Here is a 25,577-nt window from a genome sequence, read left to right as displayed (position 1 = left end):
GGAGACAATGTCATGTGCGCGAAGTATACTAAAGCTTTGTATCCACTTGAGTATGCTCAGGCGAATGAGCGGCTCATTTGGCCGAGCCGCTCAAATGGAGACGCCTGAGCACGCGCGGGCGTCTCCACTTTCTTTCTCATTCGACTGAGCATGCTCAAGCTATGATATATAAAAAGCTTTAGATACGTTACTCGCTCTCTATTTTGGCAAGAAAAAACTCAGCTAAGTGCCCGAGTTTCACTTAGTCACGCACCATTCAGCGTCGTGGCTGGACGTTCTTTTATTAGGTACTATATATACTATATTCATCTCTTTCTAATAACAGATAAGGCGTATGTTGACATCCATGTTGTTTCCCTTTCTCGGAGCGATCGGACGGAGTATAGGGCCATATAGTGCGTTAGTAAGTAGGTATGTATTAATTACGCTCTTTTTTAGTGCAATGATGTTGGCGTATGCCGCGTCTACTAGTATAATAGAGTCATTGTGCTCAAGTGGATACAAGGCTTAAGTGAGTGCGATTTTGCATCTCCTCACCTATGTTGTGTCCGGTCGTGCGCCAGCGCGGTGTCAGCGACGTTGGAGGGTCTGCGCGCGGGGCGGCGGTCGCACGCGCGCGCGCGGAGCCGCTCCAGCAGCAGCAGGTAGATCGCCGCGTGGTGGTCGTAACTGTTCGACCGAAGGCTCTGTTGGTCATCGTATATCGTCAACCCCGGCCCGTGCCCACTAGCCTAGCTAACTACGATGGAGAGTGTTCCTATGCCGTGACGTCATCGTATCCTTAAGCTATAACCCCGGCTGGAAGAAGTTATAACCCCGGCTCAAAGATAGCTACAATCTGACCTAACATTTATAAATTCAGACCTTAGATTTTTTACCTTCCGAAGACAGCACACCTTGTCTTATCAGTAACTTGAATCATGATATATAAGTAGTAGCCTGAATTGAACAGATTAGAAAATATCAGATATTCTAATTTCTTACTCTTCCTACACTCAGATGTGTTCATCATTTCAAATTTTGCAATATGACATCACCCAACCTATCATTTTTGGTTTCTCACTTCAACTCGATCTCACTTTAAAATGTGACGTCACCTAGTCTACCTTCCTTACACTTTAGCGACATCAAACCCGATCATACTTTACTATGACGCCATCTAATCTAGCTTTGATTTCACGTCATATTTTAAATCTAATGTTTCTTACTAGAGACGATACGGCTTCATTTGTTGCTCAGAATCAGGTGGCGAATGTAGTCATATTTATAATAGAAGTCAAACTTGAAGTGGAAACTACTAAATAAAACACTAAACTAGGTAATATTGGCCCAGTCGGTATGAACACCATAAGTATTTACAGAACGACACACAGTGGATCCAAATTCAAGTTTCATGGACCTAGGATTCAATATCGGTCTATCGCGCTGATTTTTTTTTTCAAGGCAGATAATTGAACACCGATCAACTTTTTCTAATGGTAAAAATCCCCTAGGCGTATAGTTTTTGAGAAAAAAAATTGTTGAGTTTTTTTTGTATGGAGAAAAATCTTTATTATTTTTTTTCTCGCGTTGCTTTAAATTGCGAATGCTTAGATTCATATATTAAGTAAGTCCGGATGATATAGTATCCAGAAAAAAATAAAATATCTGCATCGACTTGCAGCCCCGCGCAGGAATGATCGATAAAAATTTCAATTTTCCTATGCTCTTTTCTCTTGTATTACCTGCGTTTTGTTGCTCAATACTTGCTTATTCGTACTCCTTACATGACATTAATGAATATTGAGAACATTTCAGCCCACTAAATACGTTAAGTTATATTTTTATATCTTAAAAATTTTCAAAAACAGGCAATTATAAAATAAGTCACAGTACAACGTAACCCGTGCCTAGAAACCAATTAGGTAACGACTACAACCTATCTGGAATGCGGTGTTAGTCCCAGTTAGTTCCGAGTATATAAACAACCTCGTTAGTGCCCAATCGTTAACGATGTACAAGTACATAAACAACCTCGTTAGCTTTAACGAGGTTGTTTATATACTTGGAAAGATTAAGAGATGTTAAAACAGCCAAGGGTTTGTCTTCAGGAATGTCTTGCTTCTTTTTAATTAACAAAAATTCTGATACACTTGGTAGTATCAGGGTATTTTTCCAAATGCTCTAAAATTTTCGCAAAAGCTGCTTTGCCGTGAGCTTTTAACTTTTCAGTAAAGCAATAAAAAAGTTCCTCTTCATTTTTTTCACTCATAGTAGAGTCGGATCGTCGTTTTTTTTTTTGTTTATTGCTCAAATCTTGGAATGGAACTCTAGATATCTTTTCAGTGGATGTACTTGCTTCAGCAGTGGGCGTTGATGGAACTGATTCAACTATAAACGAAGAAAAGTTGGTCTGAGTTTCTTCATCTACATCCGCACAATCACCAAACAAAACATTTAAGTCCACCGAATCACAAGTAGGCCACTGGATGTCAGATTCCAACCATCTTTTATTGTTTTCCCGAGTCAGAAACGTCTTCAGAGATCGGCTTGACTCAGACCATTTTTTCGTTATAATGTGTATAACTACGAGAAAAATCTTTGTGTTTACTGCGATCTTCTTCAGACAGTTCATATGGGATTTTTGAGATGATAACTTCAAACAAATGGTTGAAATTCTTCAAATCACCAAATTTCCTCATAATCAGGAACATATCCAAATTAGTACTCAAGCCAGCCATTGTATAGTATTCGTAAATGTCGGAAATATAATGGAGCTCAGTTTAATGTGCGGCTTATTTATATAAATTAAGAGTACTCAGGTACTAAGGGCATGCAGGATTAAATGCGACCGAGTATATAAACAACCTCGTTAAAGCTAACGAGGTTGTTTATGTACTTGGACCTCGTTAACGATTGGGCACTAACGAGGTTGTTTATATACTCGGAACTAACTGGGACTAACACCGCATTCCAGATAGGTTGTTGTCGTTACCTAATTGGTTTCTAGGCACGGGTTACGTTGTACTGTGACTTATTTTATAATTGCCTGTTTTTGAAAATTTTTAAGATATAAAAATATAACTTAACGTATTTAGTGGGCTGAAATGTTCTCAATATTCATTAATGTCATGTAAGGAGTACGAATAAGCAAGTATTGAGCAACAAAACGCAGGTAATACAAGAGAAAAGAGCATAGGAAAATTGAAATTTTTATCGATCATTCCTGCGCGGGGCTGCAAGTCGATGCAGATATTTTATTTTTTTCTGGATACTCTATCATCCGGACTTACTTAATATATGAATCTAAGCATTCGCAATTTAAAGCAACGCGAGAAAAAAAATAATAAAGATTTTTCTCCATACAAAAAAAACTCAACAATTTTTTTTCTCAAAAACTATACGCCTAGGGGATTTTTACCATTAGAAAAAGTTGATCGGTGTTCAATTATCTGCCTTGAAAAAAAAAATCAGCGCGATAGACCGATATTGAATCCTAGGTCCATGAAACTTGAATTTGGATCCACTGTGCGACATCCCGAATCGAATCGAGTATGTATTTTCAAAATAGGTACAACTGATTTGCAGTTTAAATATTTGTATTTAAGTTTGTATCACATAAATTATTTATTAGACTGTAGTTCGACAGTCCGCGCTCAAAATCAAAATATAACACGCCCAAAATAAAAATATAACATTTAGTGTTCATACACACCTCTTTGGTTTTAACAGGATCGATTCCCAAACTCTGCATGAGCCTCAACACTTGCTCGTTCGGCTCATTGCTATGCGCGACGTGAGCGGGGCTCCTCATCGGGTCCGCTGTGACCGCGGGCACCGCGTAGGGCTCCGCTGCCATCCACCTGTGCTTCTTTATTTGCTCTATCGTATACCGCTTCATTGGCTCAAGGACTAGCATTTTGCGAATCAACGACTCGCATTCTGAAATTAAAATAGTTTACAGGTAAATAAGTAAGCACGTAGGCTTTTAAAGGGACAAGGGCAAAAGCCCGTTTCGCAGAAGGTGACCTGTGACGAACGGAAAATTTCTCTTAACCTCGTCTCTATAAAACAAATTCACAATTGAGCTTAATTTAAATGAAGCGTGGGCGAAATTATTGATGAATAAATTATTTAGGTACTTTTACAATTTCTTTTCGTACTCAATTTACTTTCACGAATTAGGCAAAAATCGTGAATAATGAGAATAAATTAACCTTAAATTTAATTAACATGAAAAATATTTGACATAAAATTTCTACTATTATAACTGAATTCCAACACAATTCTTAACATTTGAATGGTGTCATGTAGCGAGTTCTGCGCGCAAATTACCATGAGGATCCTCGTCAAAAAATCACGACGGGGAAAATGACTTCTCCAGCGTAAATATGTAAACGTGTGACGTCACCGACTCACGTCAGTGTGGGCGACAATTGAACCCCGTTGAAAGGTCACGGAAAGGGTCGAGGGAAATGCCTTTGGCATTCAGCACTGCCGGAGCTTGATTTGAAAGCGTTTTTGTTATACATGAAGCTAATTTCCTACACCGGGTATGCTTCTATGTTAAACGTAAAACGTGAGAGTTATTATTTTTATTATTATAACCATTTTTGTGTCGCAAAAAAAAATGTTTTTGAACCGACGAATAAAAGGAGGAGGAGATTTGATATTTCTGCTTGTATCTGTAAGTAAGTATATAATATTTGGATCATTCACAAAGTAGATAATAATAATAAAAAAAATTTATTATACTGTTTTTTTTTCCTTATTATCTGTTTCAAAATATGTATTGCGTCAAAGGGCAATTTTGTTAAAAATAACACCCATTAATTACTACTATATCAATCATTCATTTCATATTCAATTTATCCTATATCGTACCCTATACTTTTCGTTCGGTACCTAAGTGTACAACTATGATTTGTAATTTAATTTCACATATCGATTTACAAGATTACGCAATTTGAAAAATCATAATCTTCACTTTACCATCGTTTGCGTGACTGAGAAGCCTTTGTATGTATGTGCCACTATCGCCGACTTTTCTAACACGGAACTATAAACTAACTTTAATGAGCCAATAAACCGAAGAGAGTCCACAAGGTGACAGCTGACGACAAAACAAAACCTGGTGACGTAAAACCAATGATTCGTGAGATTTTCCAATGTCGCAACCTATGTGTAGTTAGTAGTTACTACACTATACAGTTTTTTTATTCCTTATTTGTTTGTTAGAACGATGATAACCTTTGACGTCATACATTCAATTGAACAAATTAAATATCTACTGTAATTACTTGAGAAATGAATGCTTCATCAATGAATTTAACCAGATAACCGTCCAAAGGGATTCCCAATATGTCTACCTCGTAAAACATTTCACACGCGTCATACCAACTAAAACACAAATAATTGCTTTCATGTGGCGAAAAGGAATGACGACTGACCGGAATAAATAAATCCCATGCCCACCGAAAATAATCTTATACAAATATTTCATTTGCAGAAATCGCTCTTCGCTCAGCTTTAACAAAACATAGTACCGAATCGGAATGACGAATTTGATTATAAATATTGGTCTAACTGACTGTTTTCAAGAGTTCCGAAATAGACTCCGTCCGTATCCCGCACTCACTGTGCAAACAAAACAAGCCAACGTTACGTGTACTATATTATTTACCTTCTTTCACTTCCTTCTAAAATAAATGCGATGAGTGGTCAAGTTTTGCCAGGCGATTCTATTAATAAGTCGTTCAGACGCAAATATCGCATGCTCTGGCTGACCATTGACGCAATCGTAGGAAAAATGCGCGGGTGTTATTTAATAAAACGGTGGAAAGTCGGGTGGGCGCTGACGCCATGTTGATCCATGAACTTGGTGCAATTTTACGAGGAACGTCGCGGCGTGCCGGCCCTGACATGGGACGTTACTGCTGCCAGCCGCTGCTCGCGATCCATAAAAACTATGTAAACATGCCACAACACGCTCTCTTGACATCTCTTCATGATTTCCATCATGATTTATTTTAAAACGAACGTCAAACTTAGATAATATTAAGCATGTAAGCATCTACATATATTGCATCCATTTTGTGGTATAAATACCATTTGACGCAAATAATAAACATAAACTGAATGACGTAAATATAAACTGATCCAATGATATTATATTTACACTTGTACATAGACTAATCTAGGACTAACAAAAAGTACATTAGAATTTTTAATAAGCGATGAAAAGCCATTATTATCGGTACATGGACCTCTGAGAATGTATGACGTCAATTTCGACCGAACAGAATGACTTTGAAGGAAAATACATTTTTCATGTCCTCTGCTTGGAGTCGTATGACGACAATCCACGTTTAGTAATAGCCACAAGTCTACCTTTTTTGGCAAGGTTGCCAAATACACAATCTAGTATAAGGTTGAAAAGTAATGAAAATTGCGTCATGTATCCGACGCGACGTTATGACTTACAAGAGTCAGTAGTCCGTAGTTAAATAACGCAAGCCTTTTCAAACTCATTATTGCCATAATGTTTATATTTCAATTCACTCATGCGTAAATACTATAGGTAACAGTACTTTCACATTTCTTTATAATTATATGCAATAACAAAACTATAACATCGCAATTAGATTTTCATAATATAATTGGAAACTTCGGTAAGAATGTACGGGGCAAATTGAACGTTGCAATCGGAAATGAAATTGAAGAACAGAGGAAGAATCCATTATGTCCGTACATAACATCCAGACGATGCAATTAGCACGCAAGTTGTGTTCATCATGTTGGTCAAGTACGTGCTTTGCTATGAAATTCAGTTGCATTCCATATCTGCCAGCACATATAAATTATTTGTTACGACAGCGCAAGATTAATTGTCGGTTTTCCTATTATGTATATGCATGGTATATGCATTTTAATTTTGACATTATAGTTTTAACATGAATAGGTAAAAAAAGCTCTACGAGTATAAAATAATCACGGAGGATTTTTGTTTCTTTCTTTGGTCGATAGTGGCCAGTTTAAAAGGTTATTTTAAAAACAGTAACCAAAACCTATTTTACAAATTGATGTTTGTCATAGAAATAGGAAGTTATCACTGTAGGGAAAATATACCAACTGACTTAAAATTTTCATAAGAATCATTCCCAAAATAGAATGATCGAGACTATTTTAGGCGTATAAATAATTCATTTGATGATAAACGCTCATAAATAAAAAATAATGGAAGGAATAAAGCGAATTTTCAAGACGACATATTTCAGATACTTTTCGGAATTAATTAGTAATGTCTGAAAAACATAGAGTTTATACGACACTTACTACGCTAAGTGGTATATTTACGCGAGGAGTGAGAATTTAAGTAGCACTTTTATAGAGAACAAAATTATAGTACAAAATTGTAGGCGTATTATACAAATTTTAAGCAACATAATAATATACGTATTTTAGCTAGTTACAATGTTTGTGAACTATGTCATGAATGTATCTGTAACGATTTAAAACTCAAATTTTTTCATTCAACAATAGTGTTCCTTATCTCAAAAACATATTGTACCAAAAGTAAATTACCCACTTTGTGCCTATCGATCGCTACACTTTAATATAAAAATATGGTTCTTCTTTCTGAAAGTTTCAGGTTATGGCGGTTTGTAACTAACTAGATACATTCCGACCAATTACTCTTCTTGGTGGGGTGAAACTTGAAATTGACGATAGAAATTCAAGTCACGTTATACATAAAACACTTCAGGAGCAGGTACACTCAGTGTTAGTCGAACAAGGTCAGCACTCGAGGGTCCTATGCATAATCTACTGAATAAAATAGCAGCTGTTTTTGGCATTAGTGTTATGTTGTGAAACGGGGGTAGATGCTCCCTTTTAATACCACTCTACAAGTCGACGAAATGACTTTTTTAAAACAACTTCCATATTTTATACGCGCCCACGTATTTACTCCGGGGAGTTATAGTCTCCATCCAACCAGCTGAATAACTCTGCGTTTCGTTTTAAAAATATTTAGACTCTGATAACAATAAGTGCAAACAAATTTTCAAGCCTTTAAATATACTTAGTATGATGTAAAAATAATAAGATAAAATATCTTGAAAATTCAAAGTAAGCTTTTGATTGTTATAATATAAGACTAAAATTCTCTCCCTGAATGATCTAACAAAATTCAAGTTCGATTACATATTAAAAACAAAACTCAGCGCTTTACAAAATAAAAACCATTCCACGCTATCTAATGCTCCACATATATTTCACGTACCTACTGACACTCGTGAAAGACGTTTGTTTAAATAAAGTCATTAACATTAGTTACGTCAAAGCTAGTGTATCGACGTGAACAAAGCAAGCGTCAATAGTATTATTTCGGGCTCGGCCGTCATAAAGGTGCTTATTGAATTAACAAAACGCAAATGCACCATTATTCACGAGCGTGCTCATTACACAATATTGACTATGTTAGTAATTAGCGCCGGTAATTATCTATTGGCCTAGAATGGGCGCCACTTGAGCGGTGGCCCGGTGGGCCTCTTGGTACATTCATTTGAAATATTGTTTAAACTGCAGGCTATGGATATGAATTTGTCCTTTAATCATATTTATTATTTGTTATTGAATTAAATTTTGTTTCTATTACGTTATGGATTGATTTGAACAACTAATAATGTATGTTAATCTCTTTCCTGCAAAAAATTGCTCAGCGGATTTGGATAAAACCTCAGTTGTAGTTTGTAGGCTGGATTTAAGCACCATACGTCATACGAGCTGTTTATCCGGGTTACACGCGTATGTAGTAAAAAGCCAGCGCCAAGCGACTTGTTTCATAAATTATACCAAAAAGCCTAAATCACTTGTATTTCTGAAAGATTACTATTTCATGGCATAAAAACATTTATATAACTAAGCTATAATATACATTTCCTCTTTATTATCTTTCATAATCGCAAGTAATCATCGTTAATTGATTATCTGTTCCAAGTTCCATCAAAATGAACCCATCAGCCTAATGGAAAAAGACAACACCATTGTTATTTCGATCGTGACGTATTCACATTCAAAGAACGGATCACAAAATTTACGACTCGTTTTATGTCATACTAAAAATCTTTCTATACTATCTAAATATGTACATAAAGACGAGATAAACTTTATAAAACATCCTTCCAATAAACTTTATAATAACAATGATATGATCTTTTTTAGCCCAGCAACATTCGACCTAATTTAAATTATATACGTCACATAATAAACACTTGCACAAAATAAATATGTTCGTAGTCTTTTAACAATTATCTTATCTTTTCTCAATCACATTTACGTCAAAGCGCGTAGATAGTGCTAATTACAGATGTACTCAAAGATAATTTTTGTCGAAGGTTCATTGTGGTACCTGCGTGAAAACAATAACAACTAGGTCCACTCAATCATTATAATTTATACTAGCTTTCCGCCCGCGGCTTCGCCCGCTTTGTCCTAAACCTTATAAATTATATAGGTATTAAAAGCTTCCTCTTGAATCAAAAACCGCATCATAATCCGGTGCGTAGTTTCAAAGATTTAAGCATACATAGGGACAGAAAAGCGACTTTGTTTTATACCTACTATGTAGTGATTATTATAATTAATAAATTTTACGTAAATTGAATTAACTATTTACACAATTGCCTGACTTACATAATTTGCAATACCTAAAATGATTAATTAACCATACTGATTGAAAACAGCGCGCTCAATTAAAATTAAGTTTTAAAAATGTATCAATTAATTACGATTCGACTGTATCGCAAACTCGCAACTACTTATGTATCGTGGTTTTACCGCGAACGCTATAATTACATGAATATTACATGTACCTAGTACCTAGTATTTACACATAATAATCTCCAAGTAGGTTAAAAGCAATTACGTGATATTAACGAGCGTTTTCGGATTGCCCTGGGAAGTATATTGATAAAAACATAATGAAATCGATAAGCAGTGGCTGACGTCATCGCCTCTAAATCATGCATCCCGCCGAACTGAACATCGGGAGCAGGGACATGTTTATAGTGGAATATAAATTCATTTCGCAATTTTATACTGAATTACTTGTTTAAAATATTGATACTATTACGAAAAATTTCCCATTCTGCATAATCTCCCTATGATGTAATGAAATAATAAATCTGCATAATGAAATACTTTGGATAAAACGTATGCTATTCATTTTGTTAACTTAAGGTGATAAAAAAATATCAGATGCAGAAGAATTAGAATAGAATGTAAAATCTCCATTTCAACAGAATACTATAATGAGAAATTTTTGGTTTTATCATATTTAAAACGCACTTATAAAAAGGCATTTATTATTATAATTCTAAAAAACCCACTACTAAGAAATAAGTATTCTTAGTCCTCTTTAAAACCAACAGCAAAAAAACAAAATAAACATAACGGAAATCGCAAATATTTGGCTTGCGGTTTCTATTTCGGCAAAGTTTCTTACTACTTATCGCCCACAGTTAATCCCCAACTTGGCTTTGAAAGTTCAACCAAAAGCTCGTAATCCACGCTGCCGGTTCATCAAACTCGAAAAATAGGAATAAACTCTATTATACAACCGTACTTTACCTATAGACTATACCACAGATGATATAACTCTATAGTATTAGTAGTAACTATACTTTCGCGTTTTCCTTAAGGTGATGAATTAATTTTTCTAACATTTACGGCCCTTTTCAAACCTTCCTAATTTTTATATTATTAAAGTTGTCGTGATGAAAATTCTTGACAAGAAAGTTCAATAGTAACACAATACGTCTACCGTTTTAGAAACATGATTCCATGATATTTTCTCGATAGAAAAAAAATACAAAGTTATCATTGTTATTTTTTTTTAATCTCTGGCATCTTCAAAATAACAAACGTAAAGTTACGACTTTTTGGATATTAACTATTAAATATACAACCTATACGTCTACCGTGTTAGAATTTTGAAATATGCGATGGTTTTGAAATAAACAAGAAATACTTGAAATTAGCGCGCGACCAGCCAATATAGCGAGAGCCGCCCTGTACCTTCCTACCCCGATCGCTGCACGAGTCATTCCCGCTACGGCCGTCACACGGGGAACTTGTGTCGCTCGCGCAATCGTAAAAAAGGGTGACAACACGATAAGACAAATGGGGACAATAAAGAAAATAAGAAGAAGAAACATAAAGGTTGGAGGAAAAAGAATGCTTACAATTGGAACAAATTAATGAAGTAAGTTGGTTTTATTTTAAATTTGATGATAATTGTATTATAGACGATGTTTGATATGTACCCCTGTTTTAAGTACATAACGAATGTGTAAGATTTTTTCATTTATAGCATAAATAATCTTTTCAGAAATCCGGAATCCAGAAGGAAAATAAACCCACTGATTGTTCACAATGTGAATCCACTCCTTCGTAAGTACCTTTATTCAGTCAAAAATGTATGTTATCAAAGCTCTACTGGTTTTATCGCATGATTCCATTTTTAGCAAAAAGCAACAAAGTGCAAAGAAATAAAAAATCATGGTGAACTTAGTGGAAGTATGGCGGACATAATATGGAACAGGAGCTCATTGGAGTAGTATTATATTTAAAAAAAATACGAAATAATTTCAAGAATTACATTTCTTAGAAGGTGGTAGATAAGTATGTTGTATAAAGAATTTGATGTTGATATTTATTTCATTTATACTTACTGCACCTGTGCGGGAAATTGCTTAGTAATAAAACAGGTTTATATTCATATTTACATAGTAATGTGAGTTTTCATTTCGAAAAATTTTGTGTAAGTATATTAAATTGAGTTCCTGGGTGATCTGAAAACACAATTGGGCCCGGAAGATGGCGCTGCAGTCACTCCTCCTAATGACATGAACCGATTTGGATGAATATTTGTGTGCACATTTCATTTTTGTGTGATGATTGGTTGATTCGCTTTCACATTAGCTAATATTATGTATTTTTGTTGTTAGAAAGTAAACTTAATTTAATGTTTATAATACATTATTATTGGTATAAATAAGCCAGTGTTCGTCTCACATTGCTGTACCTGCCTACCTACCCTACCAAGGCCTAACTTTGTTCTGGCTATTTTATTTTGATTATTTGTAATGAATAATTACAATTATAATAGAGTGCAAAAAATAAATACATGCGTCAATATATTTTGTGTTTTTTTTAAACAATTTTTTTATTTAAAAAAATATCATTCCGACCGCGGCTTTGCCCGCGTGGAATTAGATTATATCGTGAATCCTGTCTTATCCCACAGAAGTGTTCAGTTCGGATAAAAAGTATCCTTTGTGTAAATCCAGGCAATTAGCTATATTTTATCAAAATTGGTAATGTAGTCTTGACGTGATTAAGTAACAACTAACAAAAAAATATACAAATTAACATCCAAAGTTTCGCATCAGTTTTACTGTATTAGTGATATCTTCCACTCTTGACTTTGACTGAGAAGAATTAGGGTTTATAACTTCTTTCAGAAATATTACCTTTCATTTCTGGGCATGACGTAATATCTACGTCAGCATCAAATTCTATCTAAATCCATTCAGTAGTCCGCGTTATTGAGTACCATTTCATTTTTTCAGAGTAACAATATTTTTTGTTATTTTAAAGATTATTTATAACCTGTATTATTTTGTAATAAAGTAAACATTACGAAATAATAATAATTATTAATAATGTCTAAGTAGTTGTTAAAAAGAAGATTATTTGTTTATAAGCAAGAAAATAAAACCAATAAATCAACAATTAAATATATGTATAAGAATATTATAACTGTATGACGACTCCATACATGTTTGTCCCGAGTCGGCCAGCGGCAGCGCGGCGAGTTTGCAAGAATGACTTCGCGCACACCCGCGTTCGCGATAGCGAGCTATTAGACTCCGCCCGCCAAGCAGTGGATTTTTTTTTGTGTATCGTCTTAAAACAATAACGGCATTGCATAAGAAGTTTCTGGATAAATCTTATCACGCAGTTTGTTATAAAATTATAATGTTAAACACTGGATGTAAATACTAACATGAAACGTCACTATGTTAATATCTTGTACAGTTACTAAGACATGTCAATATTATTAAGTAATAAGTTCATACTGAGTTAAATGTTATCCCAAGAAGCTTATATCTTATACACTGGAGATTTCGGTATGAACATTTGACGTGTAACAAGAAAATTGTTGTGTTCTATCACTTTCACACCTAACTTGGTATTGCCACTGTTAATACGAAGTTTTCCCAAGGCTACTATGTATGCTGTAATATTCTGTGCAAAAGGTTAGTTTTTGTACATGAGTTTGTTGATAAATTGCCAACAATGTCATTCAGAAGCATTGTTGGATGAGACAATTATTATTTATGCTAAATAAAATAAGTATCTCAACCAATTATTAAAAAGCGATACTCCCTGATTATGTGTAGTTACCATAATAAAATTGTAGCAACTCTCACTTTGACAATATGGCATAAGTGTCAAAAAAATTGCGTCGCCTCGAATATTTAAGTTAATATTGTTGCGTATTTAATAAATATTTTCCGAATATTAATAATGTATTGCATTGTGAAAAATTGCAGAAGTTTTTGGACACCAAATTCTGGCCTATAATTTCACAGGCAAGTGTATATTTACGTTATTTACAATATTCCTCAATACTCATGCATTTACCTGTTAAGAATCATTTTAATGGCAAAAATCGTCAAATTTATCATCATTTTACTAAGCAATCATGTTAAATAAGTTCTTTTCCTAATACTTTCATCATTTTTCAACAAGTTTTCAACAAACAAATTTAACAAGTAAGGTAACCATGATGATGGGTTTTTACGGATAGCGACGATAATATATTGCTAAACAATATTATGATGAACATTTAGAACACCATTTAAAAATTTTTTATACTAGTAATGAAACAACACACGACATCGGTATTGCACTCACATATTGTGGTTTGTTCTTTTTTACATTGAAATTTATACTTTTTAACCTAATATTTTTTTGTTTTACGTATTTCAGCTTTCCAAAAAATGAAGTAAAAAGAAATATATGTGCCTATCAAGGGTAAAATTACTGAGGATTACGACCCAGAAAAAAAATACTGCTATATAAACAGTTTTAATTTGATGTTTTTGGCTTGAAGTTGACCCGTCGAAGCAACGCGTTTAAAAAGAAGATCCGAGTAATTTACAATTTGGTAAACAGCATCTGATGCAAAACACAACTTTCCTCTATTTACAAAGGATGTTAATGATATATGAGTATATCGGTTAATATCCAAGCTTTGTAGCCAAAAGTTATCAAGCGTTATTTAAAACTATCATTCTCTACCAATTAAAATTGTATGTCGTATAAAGGTGATAATTCTTGTAAGTTGACCAGTAATTATAATAAAAATACTGTTAAAAATATATGTCGTTATTATTTATAGACCATGATTTTTAGTTTTTTCTATTTCGAAAAATCCTGAATATACAAACCAGTGTGGTCACCCACAGAAAGAGACAAAAAACAACACTGACGTCATTCAAGGTTATATTTTCTTGTGACAAGTTAATGGTCATAGTGCAATCTCCAGTGTATTAGATATAAGCTTCTTGTGTTATCCATTCTGATCATAGATTAACACATAAAGACGGATATTAAACTAGACAATATGCTTGAAGCGTCATGGAAATCTCCTTTTCCATTATGAGCAAAAACTGTTTCAACTCGCCTTTTGTCTCGTTAAGATAATGACGTCATACTTTAAATATTATTGGAAAAAAAAAATGTTTGTAATACAGAGGACCTTTCTAAGGAGATTTATTGTTTTTTTTATGAATTTAAGTTATATCTACACATTAAAGTATTCTAGGTATGCTACTATGTTTTTGAATTTATAAAATAGATTGAATCTATCAAATCCTTTCTAGTTTGATTATTGCCTATGTAAAATTATTATTGTATTTAATTAATTGAACTCTGTTTTTACCTACATTTAAAATATAATAAAAAGCACGTAAATCCAATTAAAATTAGTTACTCGATTCATACAGTTTCCTTAATAAAAAAACATACAAACGTTACTTGGATTTTCGATTGAATGTCACGATTTTCCTTATGTATATTTCCTAACCTTGTGAATCACGCTTTCCTAACATGAATTTTAAATGCATATTGTATAATATTACATACATATTATATACATAAAACATTAATAAAAATACGATATATGTTTAACCTTATAAGTAAGTTTTAGGTAGAGTCGAGATGATTTGTTTTTTTTTTGTTACATAAATTACAAATGTGTGACCAAGTAAGTTAAAGGTATAGTGACTATGGAATATTTATAAGGTTTAAATACAAGTTTGCATGCAATGTTATCTCTGCTCTTAGTAAATAACCTTTTATTTCTTTCCAATTATCTCATGGAATAACGCCAAATACCCACACCACTTCAAACTTTAATGAGACATCGCAGAAAAGGTCTTCATCGTAACAATCCTGTCCAATCCTTACTTTAGTATTACCAAAAGAACACAGACAACTAACTTATTTATCCATATAATTAAAAGGAATCCAAAATAGTATGTAATCTATACTAATATTATAAAGCTGAAGAGTTTGTTTGTATGTTTGAACGCGCTAATCTCAGGAACATAGGTCATATTTGAAAAATTATTTCGGTGTTAGATAGCCCATTTATCGAGGAAGGCTATAGGCTATATATTACCCTAAGACCAACAGAAGCGGAGTCAAGCGGATGAAACCGCGGGGAGCAGCTAGTGGTACATACCTTCGCTCATGAAGTACGGTATCCTGAACCTTCCCGACAGCACTCTGTCTCGTAAGGACTGCAGTGTGGAGCCGTCGAATGGCAGTGCCCCGCAAACGAGCACGTATAGCACCACCCCGAGACTCTGAAAGTGTTCGTGACGTCACATTCTTTGATTCTTGTAGGTTTATTGCACTTGTAACTTATAAATAAAGCATGTTTAATTGATTTCTACACCAAAACACATAATATTTATTAGTACAAATAAAATTTAAAATGACCTCACGCTCTAAATAGTAAAAACTGTATTTCAGGAGCCTATGTCTTTAATTAACAATTACACAATGCAATTAAGTGCGGACATGAAGGTAGATAAATTAGAAATTATGTTACGTCATATTCTTGTAAGTTGTTTTATTTGATATCGAATTTATTTGGAGCGTAATAAAATATTAGACGTATTAAAGTGGTAGATTTATTTAGTAAAATATTGGTAAATTGCTGTCGATACTGTTCAATTTTACGATATCAATTTATCATTCGTGAGGTATTTGGGATATAAAGGGGTGATTATGAAAATAGGGCAATTCCGAAGATTGGATTGCCATTTGATAGGATCCTTTGATTTTATGAATAAATCTATCAAAATGAAATATCATAGAATTTAGAAATGTATTTAATATTATATTCATAGAATTACTTACTGTATGCATTAAAATTTAAAAGATACTATTACGCAATTAATTTCAATAATTCTTTTAATGTCGAATTTCGATGTTTCTATCAAATACATATTCATATTAAATAGTTTATAAATTACCTTCTATTGACTTTATCATTATGACGAAATGCTAATGTTTTTTTCAATTTAATATTTTCGTATGTTTTATAAAGGTCAATGAACCGCGGTCAAGATCATACTTAATCACCTAGCTGTTATTTTAGTTGTGTAAACAAAAACTATTTAAACGAACATGTGGAGACGACGTGTAAGGAAAACTTCCATATAGGCATAATTCTCCTGGAATGCTTTGTTCTTATAACCTACTTCTATAAGAAAATAAATTTTTTGTAAATTGGATACATATCATAGGATAAACGTCCCAGAACAAATTTATGAGATGCAAAATGCCACTTTCGTAAGGCGTAACAAATCGCGAAAAAATTAAATGGTTCGTTCTTAATATCGCAATTTTTTTTTTAAATTGTACCTACTTATTATAATGCCTTATACAACTTAACCATTTCCTCTGTAGGAAGATACATATTTTAAAAATATAATGCCAAGTTTAAACTAAAAGGGAAAATTCGAGGAAAATTCAAATTGAAACCGATATAGGCCGTGTCAATTAAAATATCATAAAATTTAATTCATCTGCAAACTGTTGTGGAATTAATGAATTCAAGATCAATTGAGACTCCATCAGAGTAGAGCCGCGATAATCTGGAGTCCTGCGTGGGTGCGTTAACCATTACGCCCACCAGTAATTATTGAAAAACAAAACTCGACTGCGCGAAAATGAAAACTTACAAATTTTATTTAACACTTGCCTATTATAAAAACTTTCTTTTTAACACCGAGTGGGTGTAATGGCCAACCTTTGAGAAAATAATTTGGAAGACATTTTTTGCAAACCAAGATTTTGATTTACAATTAAGTTCAATTTAACAATACCTCAAAATATGCTAATGGTTCTATCAAGTATTGTCTGGTACAAAGCGTACCAAATAAATATAAGTACGGTACCCCGCAAAAAACATAACCTTCCTTGAGCCATTGTCTGGTACAAATGCACATCAATTTTCAAAACCGTTGCATTTCATGTATAAAAAGGACTTACCCATATATCAATTTCAGGTCCCGTATACCTCTTGCCCTCGAACACTTCTGGGGCCGCGTACGGAGGCGACCCGCACCACGTAGCAAGCAGTTCTCCTTGCGCATAATAGTTACTGAATCCGAAATCTGCGATCTTTATGTTCATGTTCGCGTCCAGCAACAAATTCTCCGCCTAGATGGGAAAAGTTAGATTTAGTGGCCAACTAAAGTTTCAAGGGTAAACTTCGGATTAGGGTTTGATATATCACTCCAGCAAACCGTTTGAATGTACTCTGCAAAGGACTGAGGTTTAACTATGTTAACAGTAATCCCTAATTAAGTATGAGACACGGAGTCCTTTAAATCCTTTGTATTTTGATTAAAATACTTGGTTGTAGTTACTCTTGCTTTAAGGAAAATGCACTGAATTTCAGCGATGTTGTACCCATTATCGGACGAGAAGGATTAAATTAAAGTGAAAGCATTTTTAATAATGTTTGTTTTAATTTAGTAAGAGGTTTTCCGCAACCCTGTTGCTTTCGTTATTTTAAAAGATTGTTGCTTTTACAGTATCAAAATTCGCATACATGAATTGAATGTGCTCTTATTTCAAAATCAATATCAGGCAGCAAGTTTCAGACATCGCGTCTATATTGCACTGAATGTCTTAATATCCGTTCCCCAGCTGGGCCAAGAAACAATGACGGCATTGAATGGCGAAAAAGTTATTTGTTCTTTCCAAAATTACGAAAGTCGAAGTATTTGTAAAATACTTCGACTTTCGTTTCAAAAAGACTATTTTCCAATTTACGTGCATTTTCATTCTACTTTTGAGATTTAGGAGACAATGGGAGACAATGGACCTATTAATAATGTAGAATCACAGTGTAGAATAGTGGTATAAATTTTCGTGTACAAACCTTAAGATCTCTATGCACTATCCGCCTCTCGTGACAATACTCGACCGCGGAAAGTATCTGCCAAAACTTTCGTCGCGCCGCCTGCTCCGCCATCCGCCCATACCTCGCGATGTAATCTGCAAAGTCCTTTTGTTATTCCAACTCTTCATTTACGTAACGGTTACAAAAGAATAAAATTAAAAATAATTTAATTTAAAACTGTCTTTGTCTTAAGAGATGTTAAATAACGAATATAATTTGAAATGTTTCTTATAATTAAGTGCGATTCGCCCTACTTCGCAGTGTTCAGTCTATGTGAAGGAATCGTAATGTTAAACTCAAACTCAAACATTTATTTATTCAATTAGACTTCTTTTAGAAGCACTTTCGAATCGTCATTACATATTTTTAACATTTACCACCGATTCGGAAAGCAGTATATATGGAGAAGAGCCGGCAAGAAACTCCAAAGTTGCTCTTTTAAAATCATGTCAATAAATTTAATTTTACCTGATATGTAACTTATATCTAAATAAATAATATAATATCATAAGACGAACTTATAATATTCCTAGTTTACAAAGCCTTATTTGTTTTGATTGTTATTCTTATTGTTTTAAAAACATGGCAAAAAATAACTCCCACCAAACATCCGTTTCGGTGCTAGTAATACTTCTTTATTTCGTAATTCGTTTACTTAAATAACATACCTACCTTATACAGGGTAATAAAGAAGAAATTTCTAATTGAAATGTATATATATGACGTGAATATAATCCGGAATAAATTATTTCAATGTTATTGAAAGCTACATGAACGCAGACGTCCGCTGCGCAAGCTCTTTGTGTGTGATCAAGCGTATGTGACAAACAAAATTACAAACTAATATAAATTGCTAGCTACTTGTATACTAGCCGCCCACAGTATAAGGTATATTAAGAAGAGCTGGAACGTCAACACATTTACACATTGCACATGTTAGGCCGGGAGATACTGACACAAAATTTCGGGTCATTTGTAACAGGATGGCGGTCTAGAGGGGTCTTAGTACGACCGATACAAAAAGAAAAATTTGGAAAATCCAAAAGTGCACGCCTCATATTTTTTTTTAAATAAATATTTATTAATTATTATTTTTGTTTATTTAATAACAATTAAACCACATCGAATCAGACCCTGAAAAATGAAAGGGTTCTATTCCTGAGCATACTCAAGCGTAAGAGAAAAAAAAAGACTCGATTAGTAAAGTATTTCGGTCGCTATCGTGTTAACAAGAAAAAGGATCCGCACATACAGACACACGGACGTCCAAGACAGAACTTTTTTAAACTGTTTTTTAACTAGTTTAAATAACAAAAATGTCATCAAAAATATCATGAACGTTAAAAATAGTGTTTTTTCTTAATATGTGTGTGTATGTATTATCTTACAAGTGCAATGTATGATACATAAAGACATTTTAAGTTTGAAAAATCAGATGTTTTGCGCGAAGTGACAGTAGTACCCACCTCAACGCTTCGCTTATGAGGCGTGCAAAATGATGGGCAGAACGCTGGTACCGGCGGACTAGTCGCGTGGGCGTTAGTCACACTCGTCGGATAAATAGCGAAAGTCCAACGATTTGTAACACAAAAATTTTAGAATTTACCGATAGCCCTTAAAAAAGATGTAGGCGGTAGTGTCATGCCATACTTTTACGATGTGACTTACAGTCCGCCATACCGACGTGAATGCGTTGATTTAAAAAAAAACAATTCAACCATTTGTACCGGGCTCACTTTTGCACAGGTAACCATCGTCGTGCAGCCATTTACTAAAATCGCCATGCCATACTTTTCGGACGATTCCAAATGGTCGCCATACCGCGGAAAATCTGCAAATTTTTGAATTTTTTTTTCTCGCCAAACGATTTGTACCACCCTACATTTTTTTTTCAACAACTCCTGAATGATTATAAATAGAAGTGTGATAATGCCATACCTGTGGGAGGTGGCGAATGTGTATAAGATTTTTTTCTTATTGTAAGATTTTATTCGTAGTTTGAACGATTTGTAGCAGTATGGCACTAATTTTTCCCTCTATTAAAAGTATGGCAAATATAATAATGGTCACGTTGCATCATATACTTTCCAAAAATGCCGTACTGGTACAAATCGCCAATTCTTTTCATTTTTTTTTTACGTCTTGGCTTAAGTCTTACAATCATCCGCCCCATGTTTGCAATCTGCGATATTTTTTTCTAGGTAGAATTGTATACAAACAAACAGAATATAATGATCCCATACTGTAAAAAAATATTTTACGTATTGTACAGTCGTATTTTTGAAACGTGACGAATAAATTAATTTTCAAGTATGGCAGCACTTTTTCCCCCTACTAGAAGTATGGCAAATATAATAATGGTCACATTTTATCAAATACTCTCCAAAAATCCATATGCAATACTGGTACAAATTGTTTGGCGAAAAAAAATTTTTTTTTGCAGATTTTCGGCGGTATGGTGGCCATTTGGAATCGTCCGAAAAGTATGGCATGGCGATTTTCGTAAATGTCTGCACGATGATGATTACCTGTGCAAAAGTTAGCCTGGTACAAATGTTTGAATTGTTTTTTTTTTTAATCAACGCATCGCGTCGGTATGGGGGGCTGTAAGTTACACCGGAAAAGTATGGCATGACACTACCGCCTACATCTTTTTTATGGGCTATCGGTGAATTCTAAAATTTTTGTGTTACAAATCGTTTGACTTTCGCTATTTATCCGACGAGTTCGACTAACGCCCACGCGACTAGTCCGCCGGTACCAGCGTTCTGAGTTCTGACCATCATTTTTCTTTTAGTCATTGCGTAATAAGACCTCTGTAGAACCGCCATTCTGTTACAAATGACCCGAAATTTTGTGTCAGTATCTCCCGGCCTATGTATGTGTCATATTTTGCAATTGTTTATAAATACAGGGTGATGTAATTGGTGTAGTACGAATATCTAAAAATCTATGAAGAATTTTGTGATACAGTAAATGGAAGAATTATAGACTATTTTACAGTATTTAATAAAATCATTTAATTTTTTGTTCATTTTCATTAGAAATGTCAATTTTTCTCACCAAGGTGGAAATTTGGATGATAAGGATCTTGTTAGAAAAATATAAATTTTGACTATAATCGGCATTTTTTTTTTCAAAAATCAAATTACTAATTAATAATCAGAGTAATCACATCATTAAAAAAACGCCCGCTATTTAAATCATTATCAAAACAACCATCCGTGTGTTGGGAGTAAGCGCACGTGTTATTTGTATTGTTTTTATGACCTGAAATTTAATTATTATTTGATAATTGAATGATTATTAATACTTTTATCCAATTGATTATTATTAGAATAAATAATTAACTTCATCAATTGATTTACTTTTAAATTATAATTTTACAGGTAAATTATGAGAGCTTTCATAAGTACATAATTATATTTGCATATATTTATCTACAACGCACCCATTTTTCAATTCAAGTCTAAAATGAAACTAGAGTCGCATTTATTTTTGAACATACTGTAAGTGAAATTGCATAAGTGTGAGTACTGTGAACATGCCAGCTTTCCTTAATTGACCGATAGCCGCCTGTCGCGCTTTCGCCCGGGTGGACCCGCGGTTAAATTTATTAAAAATACATATTACTCAGTAGAGATGTATATTTCCTGTGGCAATTTAATTTTTAAAATATGTCGAGTTAAATCGTATGAGCAAAAAAACAAACAAAGATTTAATCTTCCCTCCTTATAATGGAACTTAGACTCTAATGAGAAGATATAATCTTAAAATAAACATAGTCAAGATTTATTTAAACCATTAGGTAATTGAAAACCAACATTATAAAGAAACATACAAATATAATTAGCGCCAGACGATGTGGACAAAATAAGATACATTAACCTCCAAACTAACAATGAGTTCTTTGTCCTAGTTAGTAATCCTGTTACTCGCACTCGTTTCAAAGTAGGTACAACCTCTTAATACTGTTAAATTCGTAGGTGGTATGATACTTTTATCAGCTAATATCACAGAGATAATCCATGCGAATACGAGTACATTTCGTAAATTTCATATAAGATTTGTATTATTCAGGTGTAGGCGTAGCTGTCGCAAAACAAAGATAAGACGCTACTTTGAATAACATATTTCCGACATTCATACAAACAAAATTAACACGACTATGTTCATAAATATGAACAGTTCACGTACCTTTTTCAATAAGGAAGTTATCATCAGAAATTAGTGACCTCATGTGGCAATGTAATAAAAATCTAATAAAATTGGTTTACTCAATGTGTTTTTGCGTAAATAGATTACAGAAGTGAACATGGATAATCGTTCAATAAAACTATAGTACATAATATGTACCTCCATAATATTATACAGTCTCACTAATTTTAATCTGCGATTATATTCCGTCCACCTACTTTATATATCTGAACCATTCTTCTATAAAGTTATATTCAAAATAGCTCATAACAATTCAAAATTGTATGACTGTAGTTTTCACACAAAAATAAGGAAAAATAAAGACATATTATCTGTAAGCAAGGATGACCGGACGGAAAAAACTATACGACAGACGTGGAAAACAACTTTTATACATTTTGAGTTTTGACCTACTCATTGTGGACGAATACAATACATATACATATAACTATAATGGACCATTTAACATACATTAACAAAATTCGTTAACGTTCTTCAGTATCGTTAATACTTAATGTCTATTGTAATCTTTGTAACCAAATAAAATTTACCATTTTGGCATTACCCACTATTAATCTTTAAAGCCATCTTAATGAAAAAATAAAACGTACTAGCATGAAACACATTGGGCCATTTAATATTATTACTTATTAAACGTCATTATACAGGGTGGTTCTAAATTACGTTGACAAATTTGAAAATAATAAACTTCAAAAATGGGACATGCTGCGTTGCTTTTGTTTTTTAATTATTATTTTCACATGTTTTGGCGCCAACTTAACGCTATTTGTGAAGAGAATAAATTAAAAATTAGTCATTTTTTACTGTGTCTGCTCAACGAGTTGCAATAATATGCTTATATAAGGCTGGTAAGCGGTAAGTGCGAGATAGTGCGACTGCTCAATATCAGTCGGCAGTTAGTTTCTTCTGCTATTAAACGCTACGATGAGCTTGGCCATCTTGGTGACCGTCTGGGAAGAGGCAGAAAAAGAACTGTGAGGACGCCTAGGCTTCGACATATCGTCAAACAAAGATTGACCCGCAATTCACAAGCCAAGGTAAGAAAAATGGCTCGAGATTTAGGTGTAAGTCATTCAACGTTACAACGAGTTGTTAAAAATGAGCTCAAGTTAACAGCATACAAGCTGCGAAAAGCGCAGCGGTTGGATGATAAAGATAAAAAAATACGCCTTGAAAGACGTCGCTTACTGAAAGCGCGCTCCGCTGGTGAAGCGTGGAAAAATATTTTTTTCACAGATGAAAAATTTTTTCAGATTGAACAGTCTCATAACCGCCGAAACGATAGAGTTTACTCTTCTTGTCGCCCTGGAGCCACAGCAATTATCCCCCATCGGCAAAGACCGGATTCAGTCATGGTTTGGCGTGGCATTTGCTCAACAGGCAAAACTCCTCTCGTTTTCGTAAAAAAAGGTGTGAAAATGAATCAAGAAATATACCGACGCGATATTTTGGAGAGTGTAGTTCTTCCTTGGAGCCAGCAGCACTTCGGTGACCATCGTGGACTTTTCAACAGGACTCTGCTCCATCTCACATGGCCTCAAATGTGCAGTAGTGATGTATGGACCAATTCCCAGAGTTCATAAGTTCCAAGGAATGGCCTCCATTTTCGCCAGGCCTTAATCCAATGGATTTCAGCGTATGGTCAATTCTAGAGGCGAGGGCCTGTGCAACATCACACAGAAGTGTAGACGCGCTGAAGGCAACACTTACTCGTGAGTGGGACAAAATATCTGAAGAGGAGGTACGGAAAATCGTCGAAAACTTCCGAAAACGTTTAAGCCTTTGTATTAAAGCTTAAGGTGGTTATTTTGAAAATAAATAGATATTTACATTAAAATAATACTGTATTTTTGTTATTAAGTAGTCACCGATATACTGAGTAAAATAAAAATAAAATAAATCGTAAAATAAGTTGTCAACGTATTTCAGAGCCACCCTGTAGTATACGTATACGTATACGACCTGCCAACAGACGCAGGTGCTAGAGAATATTACTCATTCGTACTATGCAGGTGCACTAAAAGGTTTAATTTGTTAATTTATTATGAATTTTTAAGACATCCATAAATGATAAAGCCTATGAAAACTACCTCATTAATAACGAGCACAAATGTAATCAGTTGTTCCATTTTCAACAGCTTCTGTCCGTGCTTTGTTATAACAAAACGCTCTGATGCGTATGAAACAATATAAAACCACGTTTATGTCATTGCTTTGAGAGGAAGTAGATTAAAAATGCAATCCGTAGTACAATGCATGGAGCAAAGGTCCCGCGATAACAGACATAAAAATATTCAAAGAGGTAGACCTGAATTCGCAGGAAGTCTATTTAAAGACCGTATCGAAATCTGCATAAACATGTTGAATAAGAATAAGGTTTCAAAACGAGTTAACTTTACATTTTCAGGTCATTCCAAGTATAATTGAGAAGTAAAAGAAATGTAAGGGAGATACGATTCAAAAGAAGATACATATTTAACAACGAGAGAAGGGTCCTATTGAAAGTCATTCGTTATTTTAATACGCTTCGTATTGATCGTAATTCGTATTCACTATGTACACATGTTATAAAGGGCGTAGCTACATACATTATTAAATTGTACATTAGAAAACCTATCAGTAACAATAAGATTAAGAAATCATTTACTGTTGAGCACATTATTCACTTCACTGAAATGTATTTCTAAAGAATATTATGAATAATGTCCCAGTCAATCATATTCAATGTTGACATTATCATAATATAACACAAGAGTAATTGTTTTATTCGCAACACAGGTTCCTTTGCTAATTCTCGAAATCCTCGCTGCGTGGCGAGCAT

The 25,577-nt window shown here is 33.9% G+C and overlaps 1 protein-coding gene and 1 long non-coding RNA gene across 4 annotated transcripts in view; one reads left to right on the top strand and one right to left on the bottom strand.

The window, feature by feature from the left end:
* LOC149907064 (uncharacterized) overlaps nucleotides 1–25,577 on the bottom strand; it is a 58,864-nt gene that overhangs the window by 5,672 nt on the left and 27,615 nt on the right. For all 3 annotated transcript variants that reach the window (XM_090104136.1, XM_090104134.1, XM_090104135.1), the window contains 5 exons: nucleotides 18,518–18,633; nucleotides 17,620–17,790; nucleotides 15,800–15,923; nucleotides 3,695–3,921; nucleotides 538–686 (listed from right to left, as the gene is read on the bottom strand). In XM_090104136.1, coding sequence (XP_089960262.1) covers nucleotides 538–686; nucleotides 3,695–3,921; nucleotides 15,800–15,923; nucleotides 17,620–17,790; nucleotides 18,518–18,633 — 787 coding nt within the window. The remainder of the gene's footprint in view (nucleotides 1–537; nucleotides 687–3,694; nucleotides 3,922–15,799; nucleotides 15,924–17,619; nucleotides 17,791–18,517; nucleotides 18,634–25,577) is intronic.
* LOC149907066 (uncharacterized) lies at nucleotides 10,956–12,918 on the top strand. Its single transcript, XR_016456964.1, has 3 exons — nucleotides 10,956–11,245; nucleotides 11,372–11,433; nucleotides 11,508–12,918. It is a non-coding gene; the product is annotated as an uncharacterized LOC149907066 (long non-coding RNA).

This window comes from Colias eurytheme, chromosome 7, assembly GCF_061535395.1.
Source record: "Colias eurytheme isolate Ceu_HAF_F1 chromosome 7, ilColEury1 Martin Lab GWU primary, whole genome shotgun sequence".
Classification (NCBI taxonomy): Eukaryota; Metazoa; Arthropoda; class Insecta; order Lepidoptera; family Pieridae; genus Colias; species Colias eurytheme.
This window is presented reverse-complemented; position numbering and strand designations above follow the sequence as displayed.